The sequence below is a fragment of the Carex rostrata genome, chromosome 21, assembly GCF_964058835.1.
Source record: "Carex rostrata chromosome 21, lpCarRost1.2, whole genome shotgun sequence".
Lineage (NCBI taxonomy): Eukaryota > Viridiplantae > Streptophyta > Magnoliopsida > Poales > Cyperaceae > Carex > Carex rostrata.
This window is the reverse complement of record NC_135938.1, coordinates 4997656-5022732: the sequence shown is the minus strand read 5'-3', so window position 1 is coordinate 5022732 and position 25077 is coordinate 4997656. Positions and strand designations below refer to the sequence as shown.

At 36.8% G+C, this 25077-nt stretch overlaps 2 protein-coding genes across 4 annotated transcripts; one reads left to right on the top strand and one right to left on the bottom strand.

The window, feature by feature from the left end:
- The first annotated feature begins 1465 nt into the window (after positions 1 to 1465).
- On the top strand, positions 1466 to 18180 carry EMB2771 (E3 ubiquitin ligase). 2 transcript variants are annotated; one of them, XM_078322690.1, is made up of 37 exons: positions 1466 to 1790; positions 2064 to 2127; positions 2225 to 2309; positions 3881 to 4128; positions 4779 to 4884; positions 5009 to 5130; positions 5266 to 5453; positions 5549 to 5618; positions 5902 to 6057; positions 6565 to 7064; positions 7174 to 7657; positions 8431 to 8754; positions 8837 to 8920; positions 9029 to 9121; positions 9206 to 9265; positions 10022 to 10120; positions 10298 to 10438; positions 11163 to 11243; positions 11360 to 11419; positions 11974 to 12045; positions 12187 to 12280; positions 12548 to 12630; positions 12711 to 12767; positions 12852 to 12929; positions 13188 to 13309; positions 13411 to 13571; positions 14053 to 14129; positions 14216 to 14332; positions 14792 to 14893; positions 14975 to 15115; positions 15457 to 15630; positions 15749 to 15812; positions 15912 to 16051; positions 16399 to 16544; positions 16696 to 16774; positions 16906 to 17004; positions 17565 to 18180. In XM_078322690.1, the coding sequence occupies exons 1-37, from the start codon at positions 1537 to 1539 to the stop codon at positions 17958 to 17960; spliced, it is 5421 nt and encodes a 1806-aa protein (XP_078178816.1). In that variant the 5' UTR covers positions 1466 to 1536; the 3' UTR covers positions 17961 to 18180. The 2 variants fall into 2 exon arrangements, with proteins under 2 accessions (XP_078178816.1, XP_078178814.1); XM_078322688.1 differs by having other exon boundaries at positions 16399 to 16553.
- A 1032-nt stretch (positions 18181 to 19212) lies between these two features.
- LOC144573022 (xylan O-acetyltransferase 5-like) lies at positions 19213 to 23414 on the bottom strand. 2 transcript variants are annotated; one of them, XM_078322686.1, is made up of 5 exons: positions 22830 to 23414; positions 20822 to 20993; positions 20422 to 20621; positions 19925 to 20083; positions 19213 to 19838 (listed from the first exon to the last, which is right to left on the bottom strand). In XM_078322686.1, exons 1-5 carry the CDS (start codon positions 23360 to 23362, stop codon positions 19493 to 19495), a joined length of 1410 nt encoding a protein of 469 aa, XP_078178812.1. In that variant the 5' UTR covers positions 23363 to 23414; the 3' UTR covers positions 19213 to 19492. The 2 variants fall into 2 exon arrangements, with proteins under 2 accessions (XP_078178812.1, XP_078178813.1); XM_078322687.1 differs by having other exon boundaries at positions 20822 to 21009; positions 22830 to 23374.
- Positions 23415 to 25077: the final 1663 nt, after the last annotated feature.

Below are 25077 nucleotides of genomic sequence, written 5' to 3'. Positions count from 1 at the left end.
GCCTACCCCTGCAGTGAACTAGCTTCGCCTCTGGTTATGGGTTGCATAGAGGGCTACGGTGCTACGGCTCAATATTCGAGTTTTCAAAATTCAAACGGTCGATCCGTACCGTTCATCTTGTTCTCCATATTAATATGTATTTGGAGACCAAATTTTACATTTTTTGAAAATTTTTTACTATTTTTTTAGATAGGCAGAAAATCAAATATCTTAGTGGTGCATAATTTTTTAGATCAACTGATTTTCTACCTATCTAAAAAAATAGTAAATTTTTTTCAAAAAAATATAAAATTTGGTTTCCAAACACATATTAATATGGAGAACAAGATGAACGGTTCAGATCGACCATTTGGATTTTGAAAACTCGAATTTTGAGCCGCAGCACCGTAGCCCTCTATGCAACCCATAGCACCTTAGCCTTACCCAACTATAATAAATCGAATAAATATGTGAGTTTTTAAAATAAAAAAGATAAATAAATCTTATAAATTTTAAATATGTAATTTCAAAATTTGAAAAGTATATATAATATTTTCAGAAAAAAAGATACAAGAGAATATACAAATCTAAAATCGCCGTTTTTTTTTCCTGCCACCCTCAAAAATCAGAATTAAATGAATACCATCCGAATAATCAGATTTCAAATTCCACCACGTTCGCACTGTGGATCTGCGGACGGATCGCCAACCCGTTCGCGAAATGGATCTGCGGACTAACCCGCTCGCGCCCTGACCCGCTCGTGTGACCCGTTCGCACCGTGGATCTGCGCACCGACCCGTGGATCTGTGCACTGACACGCTCGCTTTGACCCGCTTGCGTCATGACCCGCTCGAGTGACCCGTTCGCACTGTGGATCTGCGCACCGACCCGTTCGCACCGTGGATCTGCGGACGGGTTACGGTGCGAACGTGGCGGAATCTGAATTCCGATTTTTCGGATGGTATTCATTTAATTCTGATTTTTGAGGGTGGTATGAAAAAAAAAAAACGGCTAAAATCGTGTACAAGAATTAATACCCACAATCTATTGGGTGTGGAAGTAACTCGAAATATGAGTTGGATTCGGACTGTTCGATCAGAATTCGGAGGTAAATCCAACCCATGTTAAATTTATGGGGTCCTGTAAATTCTGAATTTTTTTTTCTAATAGGGCTACGAGGAAGGCCTAACCAAAGCTGAGGAATCAGATTCCTCCCAGGTACCTGACTCGACCAAATTAAAACAAACGGTTCAGATTAACTCAGATAGTGTCTCTTCGATAGCGCAGGGCAGTATTATTTGTGCTTTAGATTCGTGCTAAGTTAAAATAATGATCCTAAACCGTCCGTTTTCAATTTGCTTGAGTCAGGTACCTGGGGTGATCCGAATTCAGAGCTAAGGCGGGTCGGATTCGGATCCAAATCCGGGCCGGCATCGCTAAGGGTTTTTCTTTTCTAAAATACGGGGTCCCACGTTAGGGTTTTTCATTCCCAAAATTGGCGCGCCTACAGGCGGGAACAATCTTCTCAGTCCCGCCTCTCTGCTACAGATTCTGGCTATGCCGATCAAGGTACGGCAGCTGACAGTGCTCGGCGAGTTCAGGCCGTTCGGCCTTACGGTGGAGGAAGCCGACGGCAAGGTCTCAGAGGCTGCCTCCTCGCCGGAGAAATATCACTATTCCCTCTTTGGCCCAGAAGTCACTCGCGAGACTCCTTCAGATCCCCTCCGCTCCAGCCTCGATTTCTCCAGTGATGCGTCCGCCACTTCCTCCAGTGAATTTGGAGAGCATGAGCTCTTTGTTCGTGGTAACCGGTAACAGTAACGTTTTCTTTCACATGATATCAAACTTGGGGAGAGTTCCTATTGTCATTGTAATTTTGGTGGAATTTTGATGAAGGCGATATTTTTCTCATGAAATTGATGTAATGCTGCTTGTCTGATCTGTAGTTGTATTGTCAGAAGACAAGGCCTTCTGTACTAAGACTAGCATAATTCATTTTACTGGTTAATTCGTTTTCACTTATTAGGTGTGAGTGTCAGTGTATCTACTTAAGCAATCCTATTAATTATATTTACTCTTGGCAGGATAATATGGAGCATGGGTACTCGGATTTACAAAAGGTATACAGCTGAAAGTGCAGTTCTTATGGTAGGTTCCATTTATTTATGTAACCGCCTTAGATTTTAACAATTGTAGTGGTTTAGTTTGTGTCAGTTTGGAAGATAATGGCACTCTGATTTATCAGGTACGGTGGTGCCGCATGGATTCTATCTCAGAACCAGTACTTTGTGCTTTGCAAGCTGACTGCTTGTCATTTTATACAGCTCAAGGTAGTCTATTGTTTTACTGCCTTTTCTGCATTTTCATCTCCAAGAAAAAAAGAACCTCAAAATTCAAACAAAAGATGGATGTACTGATGTTTTTTAGAAGCAAGGGTGACACTTAAGGGACTTAAATACAATTTGGGGGAGCTACATAGATAAAATTATCTAAAAAAACAATGCTTTCGCTATTTCACTAGTTTATACATTCCAGTGAAACATTGCATGCAATCAATCCTCTTGGACAGCTTTAGGGTTATTTAATGAAATACATAAAAGACAAGTACCGTCTCCAACCAGGGGTATTCGTTGGATCTTCTCTATTTGGTCTTAAACCAACCGTCAGATTTTGGATAGCACAGTTCATTTTTTCTTTGGTTTGGTTCAATTAAAAGTTTGGGATTATTCAGTTGTTTATATTAGTTTGGTTTTAGTTTTTCTTAAATCCAGATAAGCCGAACCAACCAAAATTCTTGATTCAAATAGACCTTCATCAGTAGAAGCAAAGTTAAGATAGCTAGTTATTACTTCCATAACATCACTTTAAGGCGATAATTCCGAGGGGGCCAACAATAATATACATAACTTTTCATCTTCCCTACTCTTCTCTCTTATGCGAGATAACAGAAAAAAAAAAAATAGAAACATAAAATCTGGGTTCCAGTGCCACAGATGTTTGGGGCCACCAAATATCACATATGGCAACCATTGGATGAACATTGATCAATGGCTGTGAGAGTGCATTTTTTGTGCCACCAACATTGATCAACGGCTGCGATAATGCATTAGTATTTCTCTAACCTTCTGTATGTTAAGCTCTGTTCATGTCTACCTGGGCAAATCACAGGGTTACTTAATTAAAAAGATCAGTTGTCTTACCTAATGCAACTAGAAAACAAGAAAAGGAAACACACTCTCTCTCCTTTGCCACAGCCGAATAACTATTCAGTCAAGATTCTCTTGCAAGCTTTATTTCCTGCCATTTCATACCATTTGCTGCTCAACATAGTTAACAATGCATATCGAGCTAGACTAGCTGTGCTTCCTTCCTGACTGCTTGTTTAGATTTCTAAATTAGATTATTGTGTTGCTAGTAATTTTTGGAATTGTAACTATATATTTTGTTACTTTGTTCTTTACACTTTTTAATGAGAGTATTGAGGAATTTCGGTCAAACCAATGGAACCAAAATAACTTTCCAGTGGTATGGTTCGGTTCTTCCTTCAGTTGACATTTTAGTTTGGATCATTCAGTTGTGTTTTGTCAAACTGAAGAAAAGTTCGTTTGATTTTGTTTGGTTCGGTTTGCCCTAAATGACCTTTTGATCACCCTTCCGACACCATGATAAACAGCCCCACTAAGAAAGCAAATAGAGCAACCAGTTCCGTTTGGTAGCAATCTGTAGGCGGATGTAGAAGCAAGCATAGAGCAAATTTTTTTTTTTTGAAAACTTGGTAGCGACTACCAAGGGGCATAGAGCAAATATTGTGTTCTGCGTAAGCGTGCATAAAAATATCACCAAACTTTTAGTAATACCATAGTTTTGAGTTATTTATAACTTCTTTTGATTTTATTTTTAGGAGATGTGTTTTGCACCCCACTTCCATATTATGTAGCTTCAATATGGCCATCAAAAATTGGCCTCCTTATCCAAAAGGCTGCTGATGTCAACCGTGCCACATTAACATCCAGCCCTCCCTTACATGGAAGGGACATATCCCGACCCAGTAAGGAGCATGGGTTCAGCCACTTCAAGCCTCCTGTCAAGGATGACCCAGCTATGGTCTCTTCCCTTTTGGTCTTAAAGCATCCTCTGGAAGAACCTCAGGTTATTTACTCTTGTGTCTGTGATGTTTGTGAGCATGTTACATATGTGCTTTGTTGTGCGCGCACGGGCACATGAATGTTTTGTAAGTGTGTTTGAGTCCTAAAAAAAGGGGGTGTTTGAGTTAGGATGGTGGTTCAGTGCAACACGTCTGCTGAAGTTAAGTTACTGGCTATTCAACTGCTTGTTGGTAAAATATTGTAAGAAAATGTGGTGCAAATTTTCAGTGGATTATAGCCAGTATAATGATATATTTGATAATGGTAAACATTTCTCATTTTTCCAGCTAAAACCCAAATATTAGAAACTGATAGTGAAAAATTTCAAGCAAATGAGTGTCTAAATTGGTCCTGAGGTTTTTCTATACGATTGAAATGATGCAAACTAAACTTGGGAGCTTATGACAATCTGGTTTATGGAAAAACAGTGCTATCATATAAAGGCAGTCTGTCAATATTTAATGGAATGTTTTGTTCCTGTTGGACAAGTTTATGGCTGGATCTTGTAAAATATGCAAAGCATTCAGTATTGTTCAAAATGATAAAGCATTTGGTGTTAGGACAAAATGGCCAATACTGGTAAAAAATGAAATATGGTTTAATGATTTCTCATTCCAATTCAACTCAATATGTTTGTCAATTTAAACTTTTCAGGCTACTTATTTTGAAGAAAGGGGCAAGTTGTGCTTGATGAAAGATTTTGAGGAGAAAGTTATTTGGACAAGCGATCAGATACCTCTAATGGCATCTTACAATAAAGGTTCTCCATCATTTGTAATAAAAGCAAAGTTTTTCATTAATCTACCTATATCAGGTTAAGTCTGATGTCTGCCCGGATTCATTCCCATTCTCTGTCATGCTTTAATACTCAATTTTTTTATCAGGCAAGCATCAATACTCTCTTTGGCATGCTAGTATTGTCGGGTCCTCTTCATCCATTCCCACTGAACATTTTGCTTTTAGGAGGATATGGCAAGGGGAGAGTACTCAGTCTTCTGTCAATAAGGTTTCTCAGATGCCTCGTCTTTTAGTTTATTTTTTGTGATCAAGATGGGGATCAAGGATCCCCCAGCCTGGTTTCGCACCTGCGATCTCCTACTTCTGATATTGTGAATTTTGATATATTTATATCATTGGTCAGGTGTTCTTGGCAACAGATATCGATGCAATGCCTGTTCTGTATTTCCTGTTTTCAGAGCAGAAAATGCTGCTTGGAATTAGGTTTCACATTGACGAGGCAAACAAAGAGGGTGCTATTGATATTAAACCTCTTACCACTTGGAGTCTTCCTGCTGTTGATGCTTCACCTGTGCTTGTGACTCGACCTAGGTGGTACCATGCATGCAAATATACCTTTATGTTCTGTCATTTTATCAAACTTGGGTATATTAAGAATTTACGTTTGTGCGTTTAAATTGTTTCAGAGTCAGAGCTGGAGCTTTTCTTTTCACTGATGTACTTATCTTGGGAGCAGAAAACCAGCTCTTTCTCTACGTAAGTTTTCTTGTTCTGATAGAAAAATACGATGTTTGACATTTGTTATATCATTTATGGTCCCATGTTATTTTTATTGAAGTTTGTAACTATACTAAACATTTTGGTGCTTGGCTGACAAAATGTGTAACTTGGTGCAAATCAGGGCACAGTATAATGCACCAAGAAGTTCGGATATTGTAACTTCTGTACCAGTTAAGATTAATGTGGTGTATACTGGTGGGTACAGTAATTGTTGCAAAAATAATTTTGTTAATAACAATGCTTGTGTGCTTGTTTACAGTCTGGACAGCATTGTCTTTGTAGATACATGTTACCAGTTGGTTTAGGCAAGGATTTTGCCACACATGGTTTACAACCTTTAAGAGGTGAGCTGAAGATTATAGGTGTGAAGGATTCTGTTGAAGGGCGAGTAAATGTAGCTTGTAACAATGGCCAGGTGCACTTTCTTTTCCTTTCTTTTTTTGAATATATAAGATAGGGTTCAAGCCCCTAACTTGGAAATTTTATTAATTGAAATGGTGCACTTTCTTAGTTGGAGCAAAACCTTTTATGTCTCGAGTAACCTTAAATGGTGACAATCAAAGTCAATTTGAGCAAGAGCATATTTTTTATTCAATCAGAATTGTTCTGAAGTATACCATTAATCTTTAATTTTGGAATTGTCAAGCCAGTTTTTTTATCGCAATTTTTTTTTATGCCAATTCTGCCTCAGTAGACCTTACTTTGGGTATTGAACCCAAATAAAAACAATTGTACCTCAATTGTGCATTGGAGATGGAAACAAATTAGTTTAATAAACTAGGTGGTATTTGTGCATTTTGGCATGCTGTCTATAACTTTTGAACTGTAATAGTTTATACATCACTGCTCTGGAGCTTTAGACTCCACAGTTAGTTTCTCCTTTAAATCTTATTGCAATGACTTATTATCAATATTAAAATAGGTATTTCGGTGTGCTCTACGAAAATTCCCCTTTTTTTCTTTGGTGAATGACTGCATAACTGTCATGGCCGAGGGTTTGCAATGCCCTTACTACACGCACTTTCTCTCTCTTTTATGGGGTGACAACAGCTCATCCTACTTGGCTGATTCGAACTCCCATCCTGATCAGGAGTGGGAATCTTTCTCATCTGAAATTTCAAAAATCTGCAATAAATTTGTACATCCACCATCAAAGAGGAATTACCCTGCGCGCTCTCAAAAGGAAACAACAGCATGGGACTTCCTATTGGGTAGCAGGTTTCATGCCCAGTATAGGAAGCAGTCTTCGGCTTCTTTGCTACCGATTTTGGCAGATTCATCTCCATCTGCTGGGCTATACAAGTGCAATTATGGAAGAGAACAAGGAGTTGAGGAATTATCTTATTACATGCAGCTCGGGGAGGTGTTGGATTCATTGCATGCATTGTATGAGAGTCTTAAGCTTAATATATTGCGCAAGAAGTAAGACCTGATTATTAATTCTTCTCTTTATCAAGTTCGTCGACTTCTCACTTTTGCTATTTCATGGTCAAATGTTTGCTTTCTAAATAATAATATTACAAACTTTCAGGGATGTGGAGCACCTTGCATCTTTGTTGTGTACCATGTCAGTGTATCTAGGGAAGACAAAGTATATTGATTACTATTGTCGAGACTTTCCTGAGATCTTAATGGAATTACAATACAATCCCCCTCCTGTTATTAATGAGGATAATGCCCTTGTCCATTTAAACCCGCCTTCTGTATTTTGTTGGCTGGAGACTTCTCTTAAGAACGGATGTAAATCAGTCAGTAATTCAAACAACATTCCGACTCTAATGTGTAATTCTAAGAGCCCTGTGGTGGGGTGGGCCCGCAAGGTTCTATCCTTTTTTAGTCTTCTTTTGGGTGCCGAAAGGGATGGTGCCACACTATCTTCTGGGGTGAACTGTGAGATTGCTAATGGATCTGCTAGAAGTAGAGAGGAAATTATGGTTTTGGCCATGGTAGCTGAAAAATTTGGCCGCCAACATCTCGATTTGCTCCCTGTCGGTGTGTCTCTCCCACTCCGTCATGTGAGTTTACATTCGCCCCATCCCTCCATCCCGCTGATATTTAGTCTATTTGATTACATACACAAAATAAATAGTTATTGAATGACATATCTGAAGAAAAGGAAATGAATGTCCTCCTTTTAAAATGGGAATAATTTAGGTGATACTCCATTCGATAACTTTTATGTACTCTTAATGACATTATAATGGTATGATCTTTTAAAAAATGAGTATCCTCTTTTTGGCCCAGTACACGAAAGAAATGTACACTGATTGTTATTTGATGAGAAGATTTTCTGAAAGGATATTATTGGAATTACGTACCTACCGAGACATCCGGCGAGAATCAAGAATGGTTTAACAAGAAATGTTTTCTTTTTCTCCTTTAAGTTCTAAAGCAAACATTTCAATTATCTCTTAGTTATTACAATCCAAATCTTAAGATTTCTTACCAGAAATATGCAACTAATTATATTTTGTTTTTTTGATATTGCCCTTGGTATATTGGATGATCAAAATTAATTTCAAAATTGTCTTCACTAAAAGGTGGTGTACTGGAGCAAATCTCTTAACTTTTTTATAATATCCAATATACTTTCATCTGACCCAAACATTATTTCACTAAAAAGTGGTGTATAACGAAGGATGTAGTAGTTATTCAGTCTGTTTAGTAAAATAATGGAAGGTAAAGAACCATACCTTCAAAATATTTATCCTTGATTTTGGTTTTCTGCATTCAAGACTAAATGCCTTCCTCTTCCAATTAATTTGTTATCTTTTGTTTTTCCTGTTAGGCATTGGACATATGCCGTGATTCTCCACCTCTTGATTGGCCTGCTGCAGCTTACGTCTTGGTTGGTCGTGAGGACCTCGCCAGGGCGAAACTGAGGAAGGAGCATGGATCTCAAAGCAGTGCTGATCTGGTTTCATTATCTGTACCATACATGCTACATTTACAGCCAGTGACTGTGCCCTCTTCTTCATCAGAACCCAGTTGGTTGGAGGTGTCCAGTTCAGAGGACCCAGACTCTCTTTACAGAAATGTGGAGGATGGCATGGAGCATATCTTCAATTCCAGCACCCAGCTACGATATGGTCGTGATTTACGTCTCAATGAGGTTTATACTTCCTGTATTTTTGGGAATTTTATGTTTATGCATCTCCATTCTTAATTTTGATTGCTGACTTATTTTGGTGAAGGTGAGAAGGCTCTTGTGCTCCTCTAGGCCTGTGGCTATACAGATGTCTATTAACCCTAGCGCGAGTGATCAAGAAGTTCAGCAGGTTTGTACAATGGCTTGCAATAATTCTGATTTTTTCCTTTTTTTTTTTCTGGATCTTTATTTGAGCTCCATTACTCTGCTGATGTTTTGTCCTTTCTTTTCTTGATAGGCAAAGCTATGGAACCTTGCTCAGAGGACTACTGCTTTACCTTTCGGCCGTGGTGCTTTTACATTGTCTACTACTTATACTCTCTTAACAGAGGTATTAGGGTAATATAATTGCACCATGCTCAATGTTGACTTTTCTTGCTTTATATGTAACTCTATATACACTTTCTTTAATTAGGCACTTGTCATCCCCAAGCTGGTCTTGGCTGGCCGATTGCCTGCACAACAAAATGCAACGGTACGCTGTTGTATTTGTTATTTAGTAAGAAATATTAACAAGGTGTTGCGTGATGTAAATTGTAAATCTTCATGAATTCTCAGAGAAGTTCATTAGCAAATACTTCAGAAAGCAAAACCTTTTTTCCTCTTCCCTTGCATACTGTAACTTTTTAATAATAGAGTAAATTACATAAATGGTCCCTAAAGTATCACTCATGTACCATTTTGGTCCTTAAAATTTCAAAAGTATCTTGTTGGTCCTTAAGTTTTCAATGTGTTTACTAAATTGCTTCTATTATTATCATCAGACAGAGTTTGATGAAAATCCATGTTATGATGATATTCATGTTACTTTTTAATTATTTTTTTATGACAAGGGTATGGATGTCAATACCCATTTAATCAATATTTGGTATTGTGGATAGTAATGTTTGTACTCGTGTTGTCTTTATGACATTTGCAAGAAGATCCATGTTATTTGTAATGCTAAATTGATGGTGAGATGGATGAAAAATATTATTTTTTATATGGATGTTAACAGTTAGGACCAATTTGATACAACTTGGAAGGATCAAAATGGTAACTGGGTAATACTTACTGGACCATTTATGTAATTAACTCTAATTAATATTTGTTATTCAGTTTATTGATTTTGATTTTGACATGTATTTAGTATAATTGTGCAACTAACATTCAAGTATCACTTGTATAGGTTAAATAACCTTTCGTTTTCCTTAACAATTCATCTCTCACATTCCATGCTCTTGATGGTTAGGTTAATCTTGACCCTAATATAAGAAATATCTCGGAGCTTAGTTCATGGCCTGAGTTTCATAATGGTGTAGCTGCTGGTTTGAGGCTTGCTCCTTTCCAGGTAAACAAAATCTACTGAAGTTCCTGTTTGTTTTAGTATGGACTAGCACTGATTAGAGCTGAAGATTTATGCAATAAGCACAAAAGGAATCCTCATTTGTAGTAGCTTTTCCTTGCACAACTGATATTTGTGCAATATATTTTGGGCATCCCTTATATAGGTAAACTATTGCTACAGGGTAAAATGTTGAGAAGTTGGATACAATACAATAAACCTGAGGAGCCAAGCTTCACTCATGCTGGGCTTCTTTTTGCATTTGGTTTGCATGGGCACCTAAAGGTTTTGGCAACTACTGATGCATACCGGTACCTTTCTGAGGTAAGAGTATATCTCTTTCTTCTTCATTTATTGCTTGTCATTGTTTTTTTTTTTTTTCTGATTTACTTGATGCAAGATTTGTCATTGTTTTGTTCTGATTTACTTGATGCAAGGTTTGTAATTTTGGCGAAACGTCAGTCACTTTGGGCACTAAATTTCAATTTGGCTTGCACCAAAACGAATCTGCAATTTCTGCGATTTCTGCTCCAAAAATAATTGTTTGTGGATATCCTATTTTAACAGTATCTTGTGTTTCCCATTGGTCTTGATGAGCAGTAAGCTCTTTAACAAGCCTGCTACAAAGGCCAAATGATTCTAATTTGATTGTTCTTCATATTTTTATTAGTTGGAGTCTTTTGCCAAATTTGACTATCAGTTGCAAGTTGCAACTTTTGATATAGCATGCTTGTACCTTTTTGGTTTGAACGTGTACAGAAACAATACTGAGTTCTGAAATATCAGATATCCTTCTTGAATGTTAACCTTCTGCATCTTGTATGTCATTCTACCGTGTTCTTTACAAAAGAAAATTCAGTGTTTTAATTATGGCTCCTACTAAATTGCACTGGCTCTCACACTTATAAATTAGAAGGACGATGGCTTCATTGTTTCCTTCTAAATTAGTTTCCTGTTACATTTTGATTGAGAAGTTAACTCTTGAGTATGGGGAAAGGAAAGAAAAGAAAAGATTAGAAAAGAAATTAATGTTTTACTTCTTTTCCAGGAGCATGATGTAACAAGTGCAGGTTTATTGCTTGGCCTTGCTGCATCTAACAGGGGAACCATGGACCCAGAAATATCCAAGGTGAAAAGAATAATACACTTTCTGCTGGCTTGTTTTTCCAAGTGAAATTTTATGATTGAAGGGTTTTAGTTGATCTACTGAGTAATCATTTGAATTTTCTTCTTCTTTATATTTAGACTCTCAATGTTCATATCCCTTCTCGACAACCAGAAATTGAGCTGCCAACACTTTTACAGGTTCTTGTCCCCCCCCCCCCCCCCTCTCTTCTATCTTGCTGCTTAATTCTTATCTCGGCAATAACTTTTAGTCAACAAGTAGAATAGCTTATGTTACTGAACATTTAAATAGCTTACCAATCAAATTTTATGGAATTTGAGTGCAAAATTTATCAGAAGGCAACAGAATGTTGACACTTGAAACTTCAAAGCATTTGATCAGCTGTAAAACAAACATCAAATTTGATTGTTTTGATATGTTACTGTGAGTTCTTTATTTTTGATGGTTGTAACAATTCAATTATCTGTCACGAGGTCCTCCACCTCCTAGGATCCTTCCTATTTGTAGTATAAAACTAATTTGAAGCATATTCATCTCTGGACCATAACATATTAAGTCAATATGTATCCACATATAAGCCATCTTATACTGTAACATATCAAGCATAGGGCTTCTACACTATTAGGGACCACACAAACAAATATTATTTTATATATTTAGGATTTGAATTTCTATCTGGTGTTTGCTAGACACTTTTAATTACAAAAATTAATTTATTGTTGCTTTTTTACAGGTAGCCGCATTGATGGGAATTGGGCTTCTTTTTGAAGGTTCAGCTCACCCATTAACAATGAAAATGCTTTTGGTAAGAATTTTATTTTGTTTTTAGTTAAAATACAATAACTCGTGAACACCATTCTTGTGTAATCAAGTGCATACCCGATGTTGTTGTGCATGGTTCTCAATTATTTGATCTTTGTCTTAACCTTTTCCATTCATATTGAAGGGTGAGATAGGCCGAAGAAGCAGTGGTGAAAATGTACTTGAATGGGAAGGATATGCTGTTGCTGCAGGATCAGCTTTGGGGCTTGTTGCATTAGGTAATGAAGGTGTCAGAATAGTACATGTATTTTCTAATTTTACAAAGAGGTTCTATAATAGGAGTTGCAAAAATCACAACTAAATTATATATGTGGAGTAGAAATGAACCCTACATTTGAAAACAAAGCTTATGTATTTCAGTTTTTCTTTTCCCTGATTGTTCTTATTTCTCTTATGGAGGCTAATAAACATTTAGATGTGAATTTCAAGTTATAAAGAAAATAAGCTAAATTTCAATTATGCTTACCTGAGTTTAATCTGTAAAGGGCGAGGTGCAAATGCATTCAGCTTTGCTGATTCTTTTGTTGACCAGCTTCTCCTCTACATGGGTGCCAAAGGTTTTTACATGGTATGTACTATCCTTTTGTTTGCTTTTGTTTCTTTATTCTTCATGTCATGTTTTGTCTAATCTTATGTATTTTGTTGCAGGAGAAAACTGCCAAGAGAACCCCACCTGCAGATGAACAAATCCGCAATTCTGGACAGGTACTTCTGCAACTTTTAGTTTTTCGTGCCGTGAATTTCAGCTAATTTTGTATGTCTTAATACTTGTGTGGTTCTTTTCTTCAGATAATAGATGGGAAGCAAGTTAACTTTTATGTCACTGCACCTGGAGCTACAATTGCTCTAGCCCTAATTTGTTTGAAGGCAAGTCTTATGAGTTGTTTCTGTTTGTATTTATACTTTTTTTTTATTACCTATGTTTGTTGCGACGTGTCCAAATTCATCTCAGATATGTTATGCATTATCAGCCTAATACTGCTTGGCATATATTCCCCTCTAATACTCCGAACCTTGAGCTTACATAAGAAAATAAATGCCAAGTTGTAAATGAAATATATTTAGTGGATATAACAGTCACGCATTACTTAGTATTTGCATTCTAATAGAGAACTTCTAATGCAGACTGAGTCTGAGGATATTGCGAAACGAATTTATATCCCTACAACTCGCTTTGACTTGCAATATGTGAGGCCTGACTTTATTATGCTTCGTATAATTGCTCGAAGCCTTATAATGTGGAGCAGGTAATCATACTGTCTGATCAAATGTTTTTTGTAAATACACCCCTAAAGTTCTGCTTTTGGCAAATAACTCTACAAGCTTATGTCATCGTGACATTTTCCAGGGTGCAACCTTCGAGGGAGTGGGTTGAAGCTCAGGTGCCTGAATTTATCAGAGTTGTAATTTTCAAATCTCAAGATGATACTGTCACTGGTGATGAGTGCGAGTTGGAAGATGTCTGTCAGGCTTATGTCAATATTATAACTGGGGCTTGCATCTCTCTTGGTAAATAATCTTGAGCATTTATGGAGTTTGCAAAAAGCACCCAAATTTCTCTTGATATGGCAGAGGCTTCCATGATTTATGATTTTTTCAATGGGCGTTCGTAACTATATACTAGGTGTAAAATGAAGCAAACAAAAGTGACCACTTGAACAGCATATTCGAACATGTTTAAACCTTCAAGGTTGAACTTGTCCAAGAAAAGAGCAATTAATAGAGAACAAATACTTTCATCATATAATTGTATATACCAATCGAATGGATTTGCAGATATCCATAGTGGTGGTTTATTTCTGTAATTTATGATAAGCGCTGTTTCTTTTTTTTTCCCGACAAACCATTTGGTACCCGCTAATATTTTTTTCTCTTTCTTTTGAAATGTGGGGGCAGTCTAGGAACATATATGCCTCCAGCTAATTTAATTAAAACTAAAATTAGAAAATTTCTTTCATTGAAGTGCTAATGCTAATGTTGTCACCAACAGGATTAAAATATGCTGGAACTAAAAATGGGGATGTCCAAGAGCTGCTTTACAACTATGCCATCTACTTTTTGAATGAGGCAAAGATGCATATCATTTCTTTATGTTGAAACGATTAGTGGTGGAAAAGAGTGGTTTTTTGTTAACTTTTTACTCAATATCACAGATGAAGCATGTATATCCTCCTTCAAACAAACTTCTACTGCCAAAGGGATTGCTCCAACAAGTAGATCGTGGCACTGTTGAGTTAAGCATGCATCTTATTGTCCTATCTCTTTCTCTGGTTAGAATCTTGCTTTTTTTCTCAACTCTTTCCACTAATTAAGGGTGTACATAATCGTTCATTTGTGTTTGAAAACAGAAAAGATGCTTCTTGTTGTTATGATGGGACAGACAATTCCTTGTTGTAATGGTAGTTGCAAATAACATCTAACATTTTTCATACTTGCAATTAAACCCCTTCTACATTCTTTTTTGGTACACAAGCCATGGACAAATTGGTCTCAGATTTTTCATGATAAATTTGAATCTGACAGCTACATCCAAATATGGTTGTCTTGATCTCAATTAGAATTAGAACTTCAAAATGGGGCTCAATACAGTCTAGTGGAAAATTATCAATGTTCATTCGGACATAATATTTCCATAACATCAGTATAATTGTCTGTTTTGCAATTAAAATTGGTGGTTTTTATTTGCATAAATCATGGCTGTTAATTTGGTGCCCTCTGTTTATTGTAAGGTAATGGCGGGGTCGGGCCATTTACAAACTTTTCGACTACTGAGGTACCTTCGGAGCAGAAGCTCGGCAGAAGGCCATATGAATTATGGTCTTCAAATGGCCGTGAGTTATACTTTGAATTGATCTTGCTGTAGGACATTTGCTTGGAATTTGTTTCTCAGCCTTTTTCCCCTAATTTTTCAGGTAAGCTTAGGCATTGGATTCTTATTTCTAGGAGGGGGTATGCAGACATTCTCTACTAGTAACAGTGCAATTGCAGCTTTGTTGATTACTCTGTATCCTCGTTTACCTACAGGCCCAAATGATAACCGGTGCCACCTTCAGGTATACTAATATTTTTCTTATGTACTTAAATTTAGTGCTTTGAGCCTAAACTCTTATGTTTTTCTGGATATTTAATGATTCTTGAAACATAAAAGCTGACAATACATGTACTCCATTGATCATTGTTAGAATTCCTTTTATCTAGGTTAGCAATTTAAGCTCAGAAAAAGAAATAAAACCTGATATTCTTATAGTTTTCCAAAGTACTTCATTTTTCAGTTTCACTCTCTTTGCATGGGGTGGTGGAGACCTTATCAGGCAATTTTAGGTTTTGTAAGTACGGACAGGAAAATTACTTTTCTTCTATGAGTTCTGATTTTTGAAATATTATAATTTTTTAGGCTTTCAGACATTTATATGTAATTGCTGCTGAATCGCGGTGGGTCCAGACTGTAGATGTTGACACGGGTCTACCTGTTTACTGTCCCCTTGAAGTCACTGTTAATGAAACAGATTTTTATCGTGAGACTACCTTTTGTGAGGTCACTCCTTGCATACTCCCAGAGCGCTCTGTGGTATGCATTAATATTTTGTTCCTGATATAGTTACTGTTTTATTAAAGAATGTCACACACTACGCTGCTGTCTGAAATTTTATCAATAATTTTATATAAATTTTGCATAATACTTGCAGTTAAAAAGTGTTCAAGTTTGTGGCCCCAGATATTGGTCTCAATTCATTCAACTTGAAACTGAAGGTATGCTAGTAATAGTAGCTCCTTGAGTTTTTTAATTATTTCTATTTTTGTAGTTATCTGAGATAATAAATATTGTCCCTTGAACTCCTTTTACCATAGATAAACCTTGGTGGAAAGCTGGAGATAAGAGCGACCCATTTAACGAAGGGGTTTTATACATAAAGAGAAAAGTTGGGTCTTGTCCATATGCCGATGACCCGGTGGGATGTCAATCTCTACTTTCTCGAGCTATGCACAAGGTTTCTACCTCTCTCCCTCTCTCTCTCTCTCTAACAGGGTTAAATTCAGCTTAGGTGCAACCTGGAAACAAACTGAACTGGATTGTTTCCAGGTTTTCCTACTTAAAAAAGGAAATTCAGCTTAGATAATGTTGTACCTCTTGTCATCCAGTTCAGGTTGTTTCCAGGTTTCTGTCATGTCTGTCTCGTGTTATTCAGGTTTGTTGCTGTTGGGTTTCAAGCCATTTCAATTTTCAGATTATATGAGTTCATGTCTTGGACCGCGGGGGGGGGGGGGGGGGGGGTGGTGTTATTCTGGTCAGTTCAGAGATCTTGCAATTAGTAAGCTTTAACTACTTTGGATATAGGTCTCTGGTGCGTCATGCTCTACAATTGGAATTGGCAATAATCCACAAGATAGCTCATTTGAGGTTGACCAGTTAGTGAGTACCTTTTCAGCTGATCCTAGCCTGATAGCCTTTTCTAAGCTATATTGTGATTCGCCAGGTCGCAGGCAAGCCTTGTATCTCTTTTATTGCTTTTCCTTCATCCTTTTCTTTTTACTTTTGTACATCTTGTTGTTTACATGCATTGCTGTTTGGAAGAATTGGGCCTGATTTTTTCTCATATATTTGGTAAAGAAAGCTCATTATTTTTCTTTCCAGTTGTGATCCCAATTTTAAGGAATTTTGCTTGCAAGTATTGTACGAGTGCGTGAGCAAAGACCGACCTGCTCTGCTACAGGTATTTTTGCTCTTGTTTAAACTTTCCTTAGTTCCTTTTTTATTTATGTATTTAGCAACTAGCACATACTTCTGTTGTGACATTTGCAATTATTAATTTTTATTATTTATTTCTGTTGTGACATTTTGTAGATATATATTTTCTTGTACACAATGATTGAAGCGATGTGGGAGCAAGTGCAAAACAGGCTTCTTGTTGTTCATGACTCTCTTTTCCTCTCCAATTTAAAGGCAAGTTTGGTTAACTTTAGTCGTTAATTGTTACATGCAATAAGTCCATAGTTTGCTTGATTGACACAGTACTGCAGTATGAAAATTGAGGTGGCAAATAGCCATTTAGGCCATTCAGAACCAGATTGGGTCATTTTGAGTTGAGGTGACTTCCTGTCAGGTTCAATTTTTCTTATGATTTTTCAAAATCCTCATGTGGGTCTGGTCACCAATGTTATTCAGAATTATCTAGTCAGGTTTGTTTTGGGTATTTGGACAGGTATTTCAGGTTGGGGTGGTAATTATTTTCAGCTACAAAATATCAGGTCATTGCAGATCACAGACCATTTTAGGTTTGGGTTGTTTTACTTCAAATTCTCAACAAGATTTGGGTTTGTGGGAGGAAACCCATTAGGTCAGTTCAGATCATTTGACTTTCAAATTTTGCGGGTCAGGTTAGTTGGGTTTTGAGTTGGATTAAATTTTTCCAGCTATTATAAAGTAAAAGATGTCCAACTTGGACCAGAATTGATATGACCATAGGAACATCTTAGGAATACTTTCTTGCATATTATATCCAGGTGGCATTAGCCTATGGTGATGCCTTACTAAGTGGCCGGCTGAGTTGTACGAATGGAGGTGACATTATTCAACCCATCTTCATAGAATCTCTCAGGAAACGCATAGAAGATATTCTGACAAATTCAGACGGGATCCAAGAGAGCCTTTCAAATTACCTGAGTAAAGAACAGTGGCCTAGTGGTACCAATAGGACGGATGCGGTACTTCTTGCTTGGTACCTTTTGTGGTATTCAATCCCCCCACCTAGTGTTGTCAGTTCTGCACTGAAGAGAATTCTCAAGGGAAAATCAAATGATAAGTTATCCATTGTTCCTCTGCTTAGGTTGCTTCTTCCGTTTACCCATCAGAAAGGGATTATTGAAATTGAGAAGTTTCGCGTGAGTTTGGGAAGATAATGCTAGCCAACTGTTTTGTTTATTTTGAAGGTTAGTGGCTTTGCAAGTCAAATGTTGTTGGGCTCTAACTGTAGGCTGATATTTAGTCTTAAAAATTGTGGCCACGTATGGCCATTAACTGGGCCTCAGCAGTCTCATTATTCTAGTTTTTTTCTTAGCTTTTCTTTTTCTCGTTTGTACATAATACGATAATTTTGATAATATGTCTTGCATAGTACAATACCTTTTTGTCATCTTTGTAATTTCTTTCTTATTTGTCTGCTATAGTTACATTGATCTTGTTGGGCAATGTAGAAACTAGAAAGCGTTCTAGCATACTGAAGGCCACATTAGCACGTCTCAAATTTTCATGGCTCTCATGGAATTCTTGAATTCTCTTTCGTATATTAAAATGTGATACTAATATTCGGATCTAAAAAATGTCAAGACGGTCTAAAATCTGAAGAAAAGAAAAAAAAAATCTTGTATAAGGCTGCTAAATACATGGTTGATGGTTCAAATAAAAACGTGATTTTGTTTAAATGCAGATCTATGTTACTCGGATACTTCACATTGGGCTCCGTACTCATGTCGGATACCGATATATCTGACACGCGTAGGATACCGATATAGATGACACTTGTCCGATACGGCCACAATATGTATCCTGCGACACTTCTGTAGAATAGGACCGTGGACCGCATACACCCATACATCATATACATCGCGCATGCACCCATTATTGAGGCAAAATTATATTTCCAGCACAGGAATTGAACCTTGGATGTGCGGCACAAGCATCAAGACCCTTTACCACCACACCAATCTCCATTTGTTGCTAAATCCAAGTAGCATCCATATTTAATATATATTTGGACTATTTTATCTTACCCATATCCAAAAAAAAATTTATGTTTAATTTATATAATATAAATGTTGAGTTAGTAATATAAATAAAATATAATATATAAAATAAGCGTATCATATTCGATACGATATCCGTATCCACGAATACGATACCGTATCCATACAACATAGATGCAGATGCACTGAAAAGCTCCTCAACACTCTTGTTGAGATTTTATGATTATGAACGACGTATATGTTGCTGAAGTCACTCGTTCCAAGTTTTACGCCATAATTAGCAATATTTTCTTAGCCTTACTATCTGCTGTAGTTAAATTCAGTGATAGTGTAAGCGTAAACAAACCACCCTGCAGCTTCGATGCAAACATCAACACGCGATCTAGTTAATTCATAAAAAAATAACAATCTACTATAATCATGCGTCATTTTACATTGTATTATCCTAGAAAACCACTAGCTAATTTTTGATAGCCAAAGTGAACTGAAACTACATCAATAAATATAAACATAAATTTAACCTGCACTCCTAATGCGGAAATTACAAAAAAAAAAAAAAAAACTAAGCAACAGATGGCAAAGGAACAGGAAAAAAAATAACCATTGCCGCAAATATTACACTTGATGGCCTGTTCTCCACTCACCTTCTACCTCAGCTTGCATCTAATGTCAGCAATGTGCTCATCAGCTCATGACATTATCTCAGCATACAAAAACTCGTTCCACACATCAGGCAAACCTGGGAGGCACCAGTGGATACAGTCAGCATAAGTTGCCGGGTCAGCCTGTTGCTCTGGCGTCAACACCTTTCCTTGCCGCAACGTGTGCACTGATGTGTGTGCATCTTTTCGCACCTCAGACAATGCCGTTATGTTGATGTAATGTACCGGCACTTGCCCCATCGACTGCATCACATCCTCCGCAGCAGCGAATAAACGCCAGTCGGTGCCTACATCAATTCTCTGTGTATTGTTTGTTATAGGGAGAGTCTCCATTGCGCATCTTATTGCATTGGGATTTCCCCAAGTGACTGTCCTGGTCATTTCAAAGATACGAATAATGTAAGAAGGAATATGCAAAAATATGACCTCTTAATTAAGCATAAATCGAGAGAGACTTACTCATGAGCAGGGGACATGCTCATAAAAAAGACCATGGTTTTTTGGGGATCGACGTTCTCTGTAACCCACTTGGACCATGTCCTCAGAATTCTTCTATATGCTACTATTCTATCAACCTCTTCATACTTGATTGATCTTCTATTTAAAATTCCTTTCCTCCTATTAACAAAAGAAAACACAACAAATAACAAAGGAAAATAATTCATAAGCTAGCAATTTTTAGACATGAATATTATTTTACACAGAGAAAAAAGGCTTTTGTTATGGTGTTCCTATTTTTAGCAAAAATTTCACAGAAACTAAATGAGGATTAACTTTAATTGTGGATCTACTTTGCACTTTATCAAATCAGTGCTTCAGATTTCCCATATGAAAAATTAACAGCAATAACAGTAGAAAACACCATAGAAAGACTAAGAAAAGAAAAGGTATCATAAAACTTATGAAGTATGATAATTTTTGTGTGTGTCTGTGTGTGTGTGAGAGAGAGAGCTCACAAGACTTTCATCTTAGGACCATTCATCCACCAGATGTAGGTGTTGAAAATCAAGAAATCAACTTCCTTCCAGTTGGCACCGTGCTTTAAGATTGACGTCGGCCTGATGATGCGATCTCTAATGCTATGCATTGCTGGGTCATCAGAATTGGACTCCACCAGGAAAGGAGCCCAATAGAACTCCAGTGTAGCATTGTACTCCTAAGTCAACAAATGAAACAGGGGCCTTATTTAATGCTTATATTCTTAGAGAGCTCATTTGGCAAATAAAAAAATGCTACTAGAATGGTGCTATTAAAATAGTAGAAGTAGAATAGAATGTGAATGATGCTAATCAGATAGGAGTTAGTAGTGACATTGTTGTTAAGCAAATTGTGTTTGAATGGTTATAGGTAATGTACCTCAGCTCGAAAGACATTAAGTGAACCATTTTTAACAAGAGTCTTCTTATCCCATTGAAGTACTGACTGGACTAGGCACACCATGGATTCCCATTGATTCCTATTTAGTGAGTCTCCCACAAACATCATGCGCTTATTCGTCAGCCTCTCAAGTAGAGCTTTAGCATCAAAACTGCAAGTAATATTAACTAATTTCTTTTAACACATACAATGACATAACCAACAACATGGCGTGTAGATTTTATGCTAGAATGTTGCTTTCACAAATAAAGATGAACCAAAAATCTAAGATGCGTATATATGAGTGAACTTGTGATCCCCCGTTGAATAGCATACAAGTTGCTGCACTACAATCAACACGGGAGAAATAATGTACACTTTTCCATTATCAGGGAACCATTTTGGTGCTTTCTACAAGGTATTGTACCACACAAATCATATAATTGCGAAAATAGTAATGTCTAATTCCTTTTTGCCTACGGGCTTCCACTCAAAAAATAGAAAATAGTAATGTCTCACTGTGTGTGTTGGAATAAAACCTACTTTATTAGGCTTTAAATGCTTGTAGGACCAGCCTACTTAAAGTAACAGATACCCTTGCGTACGTGAATGCATTGGGAAGAAAAGGACAATAGTCACAGGATGAAGGGAAAGCTAAAGTAGGAAAAACAAAAAAATTGTTACTTTAAGGGCAGTTTGGTAAAAAGCACTTATACAAAGACCGGGCACAAACTCTGATTACTACAACTTTGTACTATTTCTGACGTGGCACAAGTAACCTCGTATCTTTATAGCAGTGTGACCTGTGTCGCCGTGTCAACTATTGGGTAAAATATATGTTAAAATTTCATGGCGAATAGAATGCTATTCCAAACTAAATAATTGAAAGCTACTGGCCAGTCACGTGCACCCCCCTTTTAAGGAGTCTTATGTGGGCCCCACTGCAAGAGACTTTGAGTCTTTTCCCAGACAAAGAAAAAGCCCGAACGGACGGGAAAAATCACGCGAAAAAGAATCTAAAATCACGGAAAAGCTGAGATTTCAAAACCAAAATTACGAAAAAGCTGTTAAATTCGCGTTTAGCTGCGACAGCAGTACGCGCCGTACGCCAGATGTTAAGCGTACGGTCTTTTGATTAAAAAAGTGGAGAGCCAGATCCAACGCTCCCACTTAACTTCCTCGTGCTATAGCAGCTTTCAATTCATAATTAAATATACCGTACCTATTTATTAGTAACAACAGTCAGTTACACATGTGCTGACATACCCCTCGTAATTTGGAAATAACACGATAAGCTCTGGATGTCTTCTTTTTGTACGATGTCTTTGAATTCGTGCATTCGTGCCCTTTTTTTTCAAGTTCACGTCAAAATCAAGGTTTCTTAAATAGACTAATTTCATTAACATCCCCAACTTAACAAACTTGTATAATGACAAGTGTACAGAAAATAGATATATAACCAAATAGAATATTCTGCTAATCTCACATGCATTAATGAGAATCGTAAATTAAACACCAAACTTACTTAAATAGACTAATTTCATTAACATCCCCAACTTAACAAACTTGTATAATGACAAGTGTAGAGAAAATAGATATATAACCAAATAGAATATTCTGCTAATCTCACGTGCATTAATGAGAATCGTAAATTAAACACCAAACTTACTTAAATAGACTAATTTCATTAACATCCCCAACTTAACAAACTTGTATAATGACAAGTGTACAGAAAATAGATATATAACCAAATAGAATATTCTGCTAATCTCACATGCATTAATGAGAATCGTAAATTAAACACCAAACTTACTTCGTCAGCACTTGAGAGAAAAGCAATAATCATTATTAAGACTACATTTTAATAGGAACCTAAGACACTAGAGAATGAGCGGTCTAGACGTCTAGTGGAGGCCGAAAAATGCAAATGCAAAAACAGAAATTAACAAGGTCAAAATTGAAAATGAATTTCAGATAAGAACAGTATTATATGATTCTACGTACATACCGAGGCAAGGAGCAGGAGCGAGGCTGCCATCGCCACCTCTGGTACCGATCATCTTTCCGACCATTTCGCATGCACGTGACCTGTTCGGTCAAGAAAGCACACTCCTCCTCTCTGTACAGGGGGTACCTCCTTCCCTGATCCTCTTCTCCCTCGTAAATCCATTCTCCATCAAACAGATCACATTTCTCTTTCTCTTTCCTCTCTCCTCTACCATACACGCTGAGCACTCTCTTCTTCGCCCCGTCGAACAGATCAGCTTCCGATTGGAGCCCTCTGAGGTCCGGATCGGACTGCTCTGCTGTGTGATTGAGACCGGCTTGTAGAGAATTGAGGTGTCGAGGGGAGGAGCGGTCGATCTGGGAGTGAATGGTGATGAAGCGGATGTTGTCGGCTGAGTAGAGGAGAGTACCTAGAAGGATCGCTGAGAAGACCAGCGCGCCAGCTCGCCGGAGCTCCGGCTGGTTGGGTTTGCGAGGAGGAACGGCGGAGTTGGTGGTGAAAAGGAAGGATGGCTTGCGGCGTGGCATTCGCATGGAGAGCAAGAGAGAGAGTTGTGGGGGATTGGGGAGACTGTCAAGGTAGTTTCTCTTTTATCGAACTGGTTGGCTTGCAGTAGTGGTGAAAGAGAGTAGAGACTGAGTAGTAGGTATATTAATTGTGGCTCGCAGGGTGGTGAGATGGGATGTGAACGTCTCTATGTGGTGTTAATTGTAGTGGGTGGGGGAGCGGAGTCGGCAGTCGGCACGGAGAAAAAGTATAGCATGATTTATGAATTTTCAGAACTAAAAGTCTAAAATGATAGCCCAGACGTCCAGTCCTTCAATAATGATCCGCAACATATAATTGGATTACACTATTGATTCACGCGCCAGAGGAATTATGAAGTTCTGAGGCGGTTGTGCATGTGGACCGTAGACCACTGAGTCAGATGAACAACTAATACGATGGATCACGATTCCACTTAATTCGTGCGCCGAGCATCTCCAATTCAGCAATTGAAATTAATTGTTAAATTAATAATTATGAAAATTTTAAAAATTAAGCAATCCACTCTTACATTGATGCAATCAATCAAACAATTGAGAATTAAACTTTTGACCAATAAGAATTAAATATTTGGCCAACTCATTTTTAGAAAATAATTTCTTATTAAGCAATTTTTTTCAATAATTGCTAAATAAGCAATAACCATAAAACCCAGCAATTACAAAAATAATTGACACATCAGCATAAGCAATCCATAAGCAATCACTGCCGGAGATGTTCTTAGAAGTTAGAACAGCTGATACGATTCCACTTAATTCATGCGCCCCAGGAATTTTGAAGTTCTAAGGCGGTTGTTCATGTGGACCGTAGATCACTGGATCAAATGAGATAGACGAAGATAACTTCTATATTGGTACTTTTTCTATGTATTAATTTTTCTACATTTTTATTCTTATCTGATACATTTAAATTATTACGAACGAATTAATAATGAATAATTGTTGGACAAATTACTTGTATACTTTAATCCCAATATATATATAAATAAAGAATTGGGCTCTGGTGCTTTAGGAAGTAGTAACCATTTCCTAGTTTACATCCGTATTTTCGATTACAAAGTTTAAAATATTCGATTCGAACCGTTTAACACGTCTTAGAGACTAAATTTTATATTCTCTGAAACTGTTTTTTTTTTTTTTACTATTTTATAGATAGTTTGAAAATCATTGTTTTTATATAGTTTAAAATCTTCAGAAAATAATTATTTTCTACCTATTAAAATAATACTAAAAGTATTCTAAAAAATGTAAAATTCGAACATCAAACATATCTTAATATAGAGATAATGTTGAACAGTCGGGATCAACTGTTTGGATTTTAAAAATGAAAATGTGAGCGTAAAGTAAAATATGGTCCTTCATAAAGCACAATTAATAACTCAACTCTATAAATAAATATATTAAGCATATCATGCATGTAATATCATAAAATATAAAATAATAATTATAGATCACATTATTTAAAAATATAATTATTAATTTAAATAAATAATATTAATTGTTGTATTATTTTTCTATTAAACAGTCTGATCCATCTCAAAATCTTTTAAAATATTATTTTTCTATTAAAGTGCCTCTCAGATTTAATTATCAAAAATAATATTTTAAAAGATTTTGAGATTTTGGTAATAGTTTCCGGCATTTTCTTTATCTTATTTGGGCTATTTTGATGTTTTTATGTTGTATCAATGTGAAAGTGATGG

What these genes read in the sequence shown, in the direction of transcription:
- LOC144573022 (XM_078322686.1), bottom strand. Translation starts at nt 23,362, where the DNA reads ATGCGAATGCCACGCCGCAAGCCATCCTTCCTTTTCACCACCAACTCC. An exon ending in CGCTCCTGCTCCTTGCCTCG is followed by an intron (nt 20,994 to 22,829) that starts GTATGTACGTAG and finishes TATTACTTGCAG; the next exon opens with TTTTGATGCTAAAGCTCTAC. An exon ending in GGTCCTAAGATGAAAGTCTT is followed by an intron (nt 20,084 to 20,421) that starts GTGAGCTCTCTC and finishes TTTTGTTAATAG; the next exon opens with GAGGAAAGGAATTTTAAATA.
- EMB2771 (XM_078322688.1), top strand. Translation starts at nt 1,537, where the DNA reads ATGCCGATCAAGGTACGGCAGCTGACAGTGCTCGGCGAGTTCAGGCCG. An exon ending in AATGGCATCTTACAATAAAG is followed by an intron (nt 4,885 to 5,008) that starts GTTCTCCATCAT and finishes TTTTTTTATCAG; the next exon opens with GCAAGCATCAATACTCTCTT. An exon ending in TAGCTTGTAACAATGGCCAG is followed by an intron (nt 6,058 to 6,564) that starts GTGCACTTTCTT and finishes ATATTAAAATAG; the next exon opens with GTATTTCGGTGTGCTCTACG.